This window comes from Oncorhynchus clarkii, chromosome 23, assembly GCF_045791955.1.
Source record: "Oncorhynchus clarkii lewisi isolate Uvic-CL-2024 chromosome 23, UVic_Ocla_1.0, whole genome shotgun sequence".
Taxonomy (NCBI): domain Eukaryota; kingdom Metazoa; phylum Chordata; class Actinopteri; order Salmoniformes; family Salmonidae; genus Oncorhynchus; species Oncorhynchus clarkii.
The window spans coordinates 21,861,289-21,873,540 of NC_092169.1; the positions used below are offsets into that span (position 1 = coordinate 21,861,289).

General features: G+C 41.3%; 1 protein-coding gene across 3 annotated transcripts in view; it reads left to right on the top strand.

Moving 5' to 3' along the window:
• LOC139381856 (zinc finger CCHC domain-containing protein 24-like) overlaps positions 1-12,004 on the top strand; it is a 73,215-nt gene extending 61,211 nt beyond the window's left edge. Inside the window, exons 3-5 of one of the 3 annotated variants that reach the window (XM_071125672.1) lie at positions 2,111-2,275; positions 9,121-9,163; positions 9,764-12,004. In XM_071125672.1, coding sequence (XP_070981773.1) covers positions 2,111-2,275; positions 9,121-9,163; positions 9,764-9,927 — 372 coding nt within the window. In that variant the 3' untranslated portion in view covers positions 9,928-12,004. Of the gene's footprint in view, positions 1-2,110; positions 2,276-3,882; positions 4,637-9,120 lie in introns of those variants that run through there. The other 2 variants (XM_071125675.1, XM_071125674.1) reach the window with 2 other exon arrangements.
• The last annotated feature ends 248 nt before the right edge of the window (positions 12,005-12,252 follow it).

A 12,252-nucleotide genomic window follows, 5' to 3' on the forward strand; every position in this document is an offset into this window, starting at 1 on the left:
GACTAGTTGAATCGGGTGTGCTAGTGCTGGGCTGGAACAAAAAAGTGCATTCTTAGGGATCCTTGAAAATAAGTGTTTGTTTTATTACTAGAGTAGGTTGTAGTATACAGGGATTTGCATCTGATGGGTGGGGTTCAGAATCCAACATGACATCAGCCGAACACATCAGCCATCAGCCAGTGGGAGATCAGCCAACGCCAGTCAAGCTCCCTAATTAGTTCGTTTTGGCAGGACATACGCACGCATAGTGATTTATCCCCACAATGACATCAAACGTGCTTTTGTTTGCGACACTCTAGGGGGAAAATGAGACTTTTACCCCTTGTTGCTGTTGTAGTAGCCTGGCTTAGATGAACCACTGCCAGTATGGAGTTGCGTCACAAATGGCACCCTATTCCCTATATAGCGTACTACTTTTGACCAGAGCCATTTGGGCCCTGGTTAAAAGTAGTGCGCTATATAGAGACTATGGTGTCATTTGGGACGAAGACCGTATGAACTCGGTAGTATGATGAGGAGGAGCCCCTCCCAGGGATATTAACCTCTCGCAAGCTTCATTTCATGGCTGGCGGAGTGTGATTTTGTCTGTGTGTGTGAGACAGAGTGTGTCCGAAAACCCTTCTCCTCTCTCAGTCTCAGTTTCTCAGCTCTCTAAATGTTACAATATGCTGCATGCATAGGAAAAATATAAGCACCCCCCAAAAAATAAAGAACAAAAAGGGTAGCATTAGTTAAGTAAACTTTTTGCATCAGTCTTTATCTCTTTTGTGTTCTCACCATTTGTTTCAGGGACCTTGACCTTCTGACCTTGACCCACATGATATACACTACATGGCCAAAAGTATGTGGACACACTTCAAATGAGTGGATTCTGCTATTTCAGCCACCACTGTTGCTCACAGGTGTATAAAATGGAGCACACAGCCATGCAATCTCCATAGCCAAACATTGGCAGCATAATGGCTCGTACTAAAGAGCTCAGTGACTTTCAACATGGCGCAGTCAAAGGATGCCACCTTTCCAACAAGTCAGTTTGTCAAATGTCTGCCCTGTTAGAGCTTCCCCGGTCAACTGTAACTGCTGTTATTGTGAAGTGGAAACATCTAGGAGCAACGATGGCTCAGTCGCGATGTGGTAGTCCACACAATCTCACAGAACGGGGGGGGCCAAGTTCTGAAGTGCGTAGCGCATAAAAATCGTCTGTCCTCGGTTGCAACACTCACTACCGAGTTCCAAACTACCTCTGGAAGCAACGTCAGTACAGTAACTGTTTGTTGGGAGCTTCATGAAATGGGTTTCCATGGCCAAGCAGCCACACACAAGCCTAAGATCACCATGCGCAATGCTAACCGCTGACTGGAGTGGTTGAGAGCTCGCTGCCATTGGACTCTGGAGCAGTTGAAATGCGTTCTCTGGAGTGATGAATCACGCTTCACCATCTATCAGTCCGACGGACGAATCGGAGTCTGGCGGATGCCAGGAGAACGATATCTTCCAGAATGCATAGTGCCAACTGAAAAGTTTGGTGGAAGAGGAATTAGGGTCTGGGGCTATTTTTCATAGTTTGGGCTAGGCCCCTTAGTTCCAGTGAAGAGAAATCTTAACACTACCGCACACAATGACATTCTAGACGATTCTGTGCTTCCAACTTTGTGGCAACAGTTTGGGGAAGGCCCTTTCCTGTTTCAGCATGACAATACATGTGAGGATAAATCACTATGCGTGCACAAAGCAAAGTCCATACAGAAATTGTTTGTCGAGATAGGTGTGGAAGAACTTGACTGGCCTGCACAGAGCCCGGACCTTAACCCCATCGAACACCTTTGGGATAAATTGGAACTCCGATTGCAAAGCCAGGCCTAATCGCCCAACATCAGTGCTGACCTCACTAATGCTCTTGTGGCTGAATGGAAGCAAGTCCCCACAGCAATGTTCCAACATCTAGTGAAACGCCTTTCCAGACGAGTGGAGGCTGTTATAGCAGCAAAGGGGGACCAACTCCAAATGAATACCCATGATTTTGGAATTCGATTTATGATAAGCGAGTTTCCATAAACATGTGTAGTGTATCTTAAGATACAATCTAAACCTCTCTATTTTGTCCTCCCAGGCACGGCCTAAAGGTGAGGGTCTAACTCCATACCAGGGGAAGAAGAGGTGTTTCGGAGAGTACAAATGTCCCAAGTGTAAGAGGAAGTGGATGAGCGGTAACTCCTGGGCCAACATGGGACAAGAATGTATCAAGTGCCATATCAACGTCTACCCACACAAGCAGGTAGGACAACGTATGTGTGTGCACGTGCGCATATGTGTGGGGTGTGTGTGTGTGTGTGTGTGTGTGTGTGTGTGTGTGTGTGTGTGTGTGTGTGTGTGTGTGTGTGTGTGTGTGTGTGTGTGTGTGTGTGTGTGTGTGTGTGTGTGTGTGTGTGTGTGTGTGTGTGTGTGTGTGATGGAGTAATTTTGTATGTTATGGAAAAAATATGCAAAGCGTTCTTAATCATTATTACAAAACACTCAGAATATGGTTTGACAACTCAACCTCTTTAGTCAGGGGTTTGTAAGGGAAAGTGTATAAACGGAGGGGTGTGTTGAAGCTACATTTGTTTTAATGGTGAAATAACAGGCCTAATAATGTCCAGATACAGGGAGGGAAATGTCCCAAATGGCTTCCTATTCCCTATGCAGTACACTAGTTGTGACTATGGTATAAGGGTGCTATTTTGGACGGGAAAACCTGTGGCTGCTTACATTTTGTAGGCTGTTCCCAACTTGCCTGATTGAAATATAGTTTAAAAAAAAGAGCCTCAGAGTAAAGTAAGAGTGCTGATCTAGAATCAGTTTGACTTTAAGATTACAATGATTTAGATTATATGGACGGCTGGGACCTGATCCTAGATATAAATGCTCCTAAAATAATTTTAGATCGTGTCGTGTCGTGTCTACACTTGACACTTACATGCGACTTTTGCTATCCGAAATAGAAGATCGCATTGAAAAGATGGGTGGCTTTGTGGTCTGATTGTGTTTAGATCTGGCTCACCACTTCAGGAGGTGGTCAGGGATGCATTGTGTGCGAATTTCTCCTCAGTCTGGACCAGAGTATGTGAGCAGAGCTGGAGCGGAGCAAGGAGCAGAGCGTACCCAATTTGAGTGGAGAGTGGGGCGAGATTCCCAAAGGCTTGAGCATCGGCCTTCTCGCCCACAATTTCGCTCCAGTAGCACCCCACGAGCTCAGGGCATGCTCGGCCCAGTATGCATTTGTAGTCTACTTGTGGGCTGCGGTAACCCCTTGCTTTACCTACTGTCATGGAGTTTGCTAAATATTTTCATAAAGAAACTGATTAAATGCACAGGAAGAAGATCAAGGGGACTTACAAAGATGAGGACCAAGAGCAAGAGAGGGAGTGCGGTGATGAAGAATCTTTGTGGAATCTGAAAAGACACGTATCTAGTGATGGTGTACTTACTATGTGCACATGCTAAAAGAAAGGAACGAGTTGGGTAGATAAGTAAGTGTGTCATTGTAGCAAAGTATTTATAAACCAAAAATCTGATCTCTTAATTAAACGTTTTGTTCATTTTTGTTCTATTATCTATTCAATAGGCCATCATTGATTTTGGCCCAATAGGCCTGGCATATTCTCACGTTCAAGGAGCTTTCTGTTTTGATTTGGGTTATTTTACCTAAAAAACTTTAGGCCTACCTATAGAGAAATATATATATATAACTCTGCATCTCTGCCCAGCCTGGCAAGAGGAGCCAAACGGGTGTTTAGCATCCCCAGTGGCTCGTCAAGTGTGGAGAGGATATTCTCCGTTATTCTCTGTTGGTTAAGTTGTGATGAATGGAGTGAATTTGGAGTGGTATTTGTTTTTTTCTAGGAGCGCGGAGCGGTTCTTAGCAGAGTGGTTGGAAAGGACATGGAGCGCTGGAACGGGATTTCCAACCACTCAACTCTGCTCACATGCTCTTGTCTGGACGCAATCAGGCTACCGAAAGCGCATACAGTTGGTGACACATTTTCATTATAATGTTGGAGGAAATACGTTCCTAGCATGCGAGGAACGTGTTTGCTGGCCTCATAAATGCTAGCCAGCTAGCTAATATTTATTTAAAAAAATAATTGCTTGGGTAGTTATGCTAACCCGTATGCAATCCCTTTAGCTTTGCTTGCTGGCTAGCTACAGAGGTTAGTAGCTACAGTAGTTAGCTACTGGCATCTGTTGTTGTTGAGTTATTAACATATTTGACCTATTCTACCATTTGTAGAATGCATACTGGCATTTTAATATAGCGCAGGATAAGGGAATCCGGACACATTGTGGACACAGTAGACATATTTAAATGTAGGTATAGATGCATGACATGTTCGGAATTCCATGATCAGAAATCTATCATCAGAATACTAAAGCTGCATGAACTGTCAAGTCTAGACACGGCCTCACACTACTCTGAGACACTTTGTGAATATGGGCCCAGAGCTCTGTCACTTAAACTATTAATCTCTCGAAAGCAATACACTCCAAGAAACAGTTTAACTAGATGTTATAAGTAACTGTCCAAATATGTGACATCCAGAATTGTATTATCATTATCACTGTCATTAAATATTCCTTCATTCAATTAACTTGAAAATGTGTAAATGTTTTGTTTGTAGAATTGAGAGGGGAGAAAGAGCTTCAGTTCCAAACATTACATGTAACTTCCACACTCAATCTAGTCATATTTTCATTTCAACAAATTCAGTCAATTCCACCACTTAAAATACAGTTTTGGCTGCAGGAGGCCCAACTTGTAGTTCCCTGGGCCCTGGTCAAAAGTAATGTACTATATAGGGAATAGGGTACCATTTGGGACATAGACCTACCCTGCATACTATGGAAAGAGTATGCACGATTCACTCTTCTAGCAATAATGCTAAATTGGACAGAAAGGAAATGCCTTTTCTCAAGGAGGCTACCTACATCTTCACTCACTCTGATATTAAAGGGGCAACCTGGTATTGCATTTCTCCAGCCCAATCCCACCAAGTGGCGAGGTGACTGCTTTGTTATTGTTGTTGCTTGAATCCCAGATTGCCCCTTTAAACCATTATTGAAAGAGTGCAAGAAAACTTTATGGGAAAGTGAAAGTAGCTGTTGGGCTCTGCACAGTACATTCTATTGTATTTCTCGATAGTGATGATTGGCCACTTTAGCTATTTCTCCCTCCCAGAGTTTGGGATAATCGCCCAAACTCAAATGTACCTCTAGTCCCTACCCACAATTCTTGCACTTTTTGAGATCTGAGGGTTGGATAGCAAATGGACAAATGGTTATACAGTGTCCTACATAATTATTGGGACAGTGAAGCGTTTTTTTTCTTCTTTTGGCTCTATACTCCCCATATTTGGATTTGAAATCAAACAATGACTATGAGGTTAAAGTACAGATTGTCAGCTTTAATTGTATGGTATTTACATCCATATCGGGTGAACTGTTTACAGCACTTTATGTACATAGTCCACCCATTTTAGGGGACCAAAAGTATTGGGACAAATTCATTTATATGTGTATTAATTATTTGGTCCCATATTCATAGCACGCAATGACTACATTAAGCTTGTAACTTCACAAATATGTTGGATTATTTGGCTGTTTGTTGTGGTTGTGTTTCACATTATTTTGTGCCCAATAGAAATGAATGGTAAATAATGTATTGTGTCATTTTGGAGTCACTTTTATGGTAAATAAGAATATAATATATTTCTAAGCACTTCAACATTAATGTGGTTGCTACCATGATTTCAGACAATCCTGAATGAATCGCGAATAATGATGGGTAAGAAAGGTACAGATGCACAAATATCATACACACACACACACGATAAATATTAACATATTTTAACCCGCAAAACACCAGTCTCAACGTCTACAGTGAAGAGCCGACTCTGAGATGCTGGCCTTCTAGGCAGAGTTGCAAAGAAAAAGCTATATCTCAGACTGGCCCATAAAAATAAAAGATGATGATGGGCAAAAGAACACAGACACTGGACAGAGGAACTCTGCCTAGAAGGCCAGCATCCCGGAGTCGCTTCTTCACTGTAGACGTTGAGACTGGTGTTTTGCGGGTACTATTTAATGAAGCTGCCAGGTGAGGACTTGTGAGGCGTCTGTTTCTCAAACTAGACACTCTAATGTAATTGTCCTCTTACTCAGTTGTGCACCAGGGCCTCCCACTCCTTTTCTGTTCTGGTTAGTGCCAGTTTGCGCTGTTCTGTGAAGGGAGTAGTACACCGCGTTATAAGAGATCTTCAGTTTCTTGGCAATTTCTCGCATGGAATAGCCTTCATTTCTTAGAACAAGAATAGACTGAGTTTCAGAAGAAAGGCCTTTGTTTCTGGCCACAAATGCTGATGCTCCAGATACTCAACTAGTCTAAAGAAGGCCCGTTTTCAGCTGTGCTAACATAATTGCAAAAGGGTTTTCTAATGATCAATTAGCCTTTTAAAATTATAAACTTGGATTAGCGAACACAATGTGCCATTGGAGCACAGGAGTGATGGTTGCTGATAATGGGCCTCTGTACGTCTATATAGACATTCCATTCAAAATCAGCCGTTTCCAGCTACAATAGTCATTTGCAGTGTTTAACAATGTTTACACTGTATTTCGGATCAATTTGATGTTATTTTAATGGACAGAAAATGTGTTTTTCTTTCAAAAACAAGGACCTTTCTAAGTGACCTCAAACTTTTGAATGGTAGTGCACGTTTTTTCAAGTCAGGTTTAAAAAATGATCTGAGCGGTAGATCTCGGCCTGCATTTTGAATCAGAAAGTGATCTTGGCTCAGAAAATGTAGGTTACCACTGGTGTAGGGGACTAGGCGCACAAGTGCATAGGGCATAGGGCATAGGGCATAGGGGCTAGGGGTTGCTTGCTGCTTTGGATTTGGACATACAGCTACATTAGGATTTGCATGGATCTTCATCCATTCTTCAATGCCATTGAGGGTTCTACTATACTGTAGCTATGGTCACGGTCACAACACCATAGATATTCATATTATGATAGAATGCTTCAAGCAATATCAGGCGACTTCATCAGATCAAACCGATGATGAGAATGTATTAAATCACCATTAAGCGCAGCATTCACAGTGATTATTCTCACCAAAGTCAGTCTTTTAAAACGACAGAGAAAAGTCTCTGTTCGATGGAAACAGCTTGTGGGAAAAGCATGCTCATTTCTGTGTGTGTGTGTGTGTGTGTGTTTGTGTGTGTGTGCACGCTTGCGTGTGTGTTGTGGCTAGCACCACACTCACGAGCAAATTTCACACATTTGCTATGTCACCCACTTCACATATTTCCCCCTGTCAGCGTTTGAGAATGAACCACTAACCCCCAGGTACTGCACACACACACACACACACACACACACACACACACACACACACACACACACACACACACACACACACACACACACACACACACGCACACACACGCAGAGCTTGGCTCCAACAGAAAGGACTGAGGGAAATGAATTAAACATTGTGTATTTTTCTTATCTTCCAACGTTGGTATCTGATTCCCAGATACACTTTAAACTGCAAGTCTTCATGTCCTCAACAGTTCCTGTTAGGTGGTGAGGTATAAAGCTATCCTGACCTGAGCCCTGACCTTCTAAATAGCATCAAATAGCACATTAGTCCCAGGAGTCTTTGACTGGTTCAGGCTCAAGATCTGAGTGAAACAATAAGATCTACCATCACAGATGAGTTACCTTACGTTATAGTATTCTAGACTGTCTATGTGCTTCTATAGTTTTCACATTTCATGACTTTAAGAGAGGCATCCGGATATCTATGGCCGGATGGAATCTGGTTTTGGATTGAAAAATATGTGTGGCATTCATTCAAAATAAACTAATCATGAAAACAGTTTTATCCATTTAATAAATACACAGACAAACCGGACAGATTGCAGTCCTTCAGTCCAAAACCCAAGATGTTTAACTATCAGATCATTTTTCCTACGAAACATATACTTTGTCATCAAGTACATCCTATTTTGGAAGCCAAACTTAACATTGTGGGTATGTTTGATATGTATTTCATGTTATTATCAATAAGCCTTTAAAGCTAGTGGCAGACAGTCAAAGTGAAGGCTGGCTGCATTGTCTTCTTGCTCTGGTCCTTGGCAACCTGGGCCTTTATCCATAAAGTGTCTCAGAGTAGGAATGCTGATCTAGGATCTGATCCGCTCTGTGCATATCATCATATTCATTGTGATCTAATAGGAAATACTAAGCTTAGATCAGAGACACTTTATGAATACGGGCTCTGGTTTTGACAAGTTATAGAATCAGTCTGAGACTGTCGGTCTGGAAAAAATAACAGTATCATAACAAAAAACTCTGTAACAACAATGGGTGGGAAAGCAAATGATTGCTGAGGGATTGTATGTGATCGACATCCAACAAACCGTTGGCGCTGAACGATACCCTCTGTTGTCCTTCATATACTTTCCAACAAACCATTACTCCCAGTGGTGTAGCTGGTATTTTCATGCAGGTTTATATCAGCAAACATGTGCCTTGGATCTCTTTCTGGAATTATAGCATGTAGGAGGAGGCTTTGGTCAAAGGTAGTGCACTACATAGAGAACAGGTTACCATTTGGAACGTCGACTCTGTCATTATATCGTGTTAGCGAGAGAAGGAGATCTGTTAGAGTTATTTGCCTTAGCTCTGACACCAATAACAGAAACTACACTGACTCCGGGTCTGAAAAAATCCAGGGTTAGTTCTTGTGGCCTGATATTTTGGAATACAACAGAGCTGGTTTGAGTCCCAAACAAACTGCTGGCAGATTGAAGGCTTTGTGTTGGGTGTGTGTGTGTGTTTGTTTGTGTGAGTGTGGGGTGAATTGTCAGTGTGTGGTTAGCACCCAGTATACTGTAGAACTGAGGTTAACTCTTCCCCCTGTCATGTTATCACCATTGCTAACGTTTTATATAGTGTGTATACTTGTACGTGATGAGTCTCACTCTTCTATTTCTCTACCTCCCTCTCTGTCATCCATCTTTCTCTACCCCCTCTCCCCATCTCTCTCCCTACGTAACTCTCCTCCTTGTTAGCGTCCATTGGAGAAGCCTGATGGCCTGGACGTCTCAGACCAGAGTAAGGAGCACCCTCAGCACCTGTGTGAGAAATGCAAAGTCCTGGGCTACTACTGCCGACGCGTGCAATAACACCTTAACATATACTCCCGCCCCTTGCTTCAATCCTCCCCTCCCTCTCATCCATCCATCCTCCTTCTCCTTCTCCTCTCCCCATTTCCATCACCTGTTCCTCACCCCTTCCACTCCTCCTTCCCCTCCCTTGTTCCTCCTCCCATCCCCTCTCTGAATTAGCCGTTAAACCTCCTTTTGGGGAGGTTTGTCACTAAACACAGTTCCTGGTCATTATCCCTACACCTACTGGCCCTTTCTTAATGGTAAAGGAGTGAGAGAAACTGATCCAAGATCTGTACTTAGTGATTAAAAGCCCACAAAGTGCTCTTTCTAAACAGTGATAAAACCCCACAAAGTGCTCTTTTTAAACAGTGAAAACTTGCCTAAATAATTGTATGTAAATATCCTCAATCATGACAGGGCCTTGTAGCCTTGTGTACCCCACGCAATGTGTGTGTGTATAATGTGATATTGTTCTCACTGACAGTATTGCCCTCTCTTTGGTTTCATTACCTCACTTTGGGCTCTGTTGATTTTGTGGTTACAGAAGCGTTTTCCCTGCCAAGTGAAGTGTGTGTGGATGTTCTGAGTATTAAAACAGACAGAGACAGGGCTTCTAGTGATGGTAATGTAACAAAGGTCCCTAAACCTTCTATCGTCATGGGCTCAAGTCGGGGTCAATGTCTGGTCAAATGTCAACCTATACATTAATAACTGTGAATGAATTATGAATTGATTATTGATTGATTAACGGAGGGATACCTCACCATACATCCCTGGCTTACATGTTATATATGGTGTATTTATTATTTGTCGTCTGTTTGTCTGTTGTGCAATTTTGAATTGATTTTAACTGGGATATATACAAGTTACTGTCAAAATCTAGGAAACACCAACATAAAGTGTCTTAATAACAGGGCCAGAGCAGCTTCAATGAACCTTGGCATAGATTCAACAAGTGTCTGGAACTCTATAGGAGGGATGCGACACCATTCTCCCATGAGAAATTCCATAATTTCGTGATCTGTTGATGGTGGTGGAAAACGCTGTCTCGGGCGCCACTCCAGAATCTCCCGTAAGTGTTCAATTGGGTTGAGATCTGGTGACTGAGACGGCCATGGCATATGGTTTACATAGTTTTCATGCTCAGCAAACCATTCAGTGACCACTTGTGCCCCGTGGATGGGGGCATTGTCATCCTATGGTGGCATAGCCATGGTAACCAAAACAATGGCAAAAATCATGGCCTGCCCAGCATTTTTATACATGACCCTAAGCATGATGGGATTTTAATTGTTTAATTAACTCAGGAACCACACCTGTGTGGAAGCTCCTGCTTTCAATATACTTTGTATCCCTCATTTACTCGTGTTTCCATTATTTTGGCGGTTACTTGTGTATGAATGTGTAATAGTATACGTGTGTATGTTTTTATATCAAAGTATTATTGTGTAACTGCTTCTAATTGTCTATAGAAACTACTTTAGGTTGAGAATCGTTCTTCGTTTAGATGTAGTACCGTGATAATAACATTCATGTTTTGTATTTAACATGCTATGCATTTACGTCAGCAATGAAATTAGTGTTGAGGTATTAATCGAGATTTACAAATTGACCAGCTTTGAAAATTCATGTCCAAAGCCAAATGCAATAAGAGCCGTTTCTGTTATGATAAAGACTGAATATCCAGTTCCTCTTAGCCAATATAACATTCATACAGTATTTAGACTCTCAAGTGTTAGATTGAACCTATCTGCAATGCTGTAGTCTTTTTTTGCCTACCTAATTTAATACTTTACTTCCAAATAATCATTTTATTATTGTAATGAGTTCCTTGAAAAGTAATTCCGTCCTGTACTCTATGTATGCAAACAATATTCTTATTAAGGACTCAACGTCAGTAGTCTATTTGGTGTAGGATGCCGGTAGATTGACATGGTGGATTTTAGTTGATTAGAACTGGTATTTAATCTGGTATATACAGTAAATAAGTAATCCTTATGCATTTCAAAGTGGTTTTATAGTATACATATAGCATTTGCAAATTCACATCTCTTTTAGGACTCACACCTGGCCAATAGAGCTGTTCCAATCTTGCAACGCTACTTTAAGACAGCGTTATTTACCTAGAAATAGGACAGTGAATCTAACTAATATCTTTTTCCAAGGGGTTTAACCCCTTCATGGTGTGTCAAACAGGTGACAGCAGTAGAGGATGTCTGGGGAGAGAGAGAGGTGAAGGGATGTAGGTAAGATGAATATAATGTTTGGTGAAGAAAAAATAAGTGGGAAAGTTGTCTTGTAACAGACATAGCCATGTTTTGTTTATCAGGGGACGTTTTGTAAGTGTGATGATGAATTAAGTTTACGTTTCTGTGTGTTTGATACCACATCATGATATAAACATTAAATAATGTCTTTAATAGAGGAGGTAACTAACCATTATCTCTGTTTTCAAAGATCTAGGCCTATACTTTAAACTTTATCGTTGGAGAATCTAGAGGGAAGAATATCTTTGATCTAACATTTTGTAACGTTAGGTTTAGTTGTATTTTAGCGATAGAGGTTCTTGACACTTTTGGAACATTTATGTTGTGAGTATAGCTGAAGAGAAGTTTGTTACCAATTTTCAAAGCTGAGGTGTATTGTTCAAATCAAACACATTAGTTTCTCAAATATTTAGAATGTGTTTAATGGTTCTATAAAGGTTGAATTAATAGTTGTATATTTTATATTATCTTAAAAGTACCAATGTGTCTTGTAAAAAGAGAGTAATTATTTAGAAAAATTTGAAGGAAATGAAATAAGAGGAGAATTGAACTTAGTTTGGAACTGGATTCAACTAAGTAACTCTGAGGTAGTGTTTTGCCAAGTTTGATGCAAGTTCAATATGTGAATACAAATGGGAAAACAAATAACCTTACACCATTAGAACTGAGAAGTTTCAACTGGCTAATGTCTTCCTCTACACCCTTTTTTTGAGTTTGGACACAGTAACTAAAGCATCTGCCAAAAACAATCACACACACTAGCCAG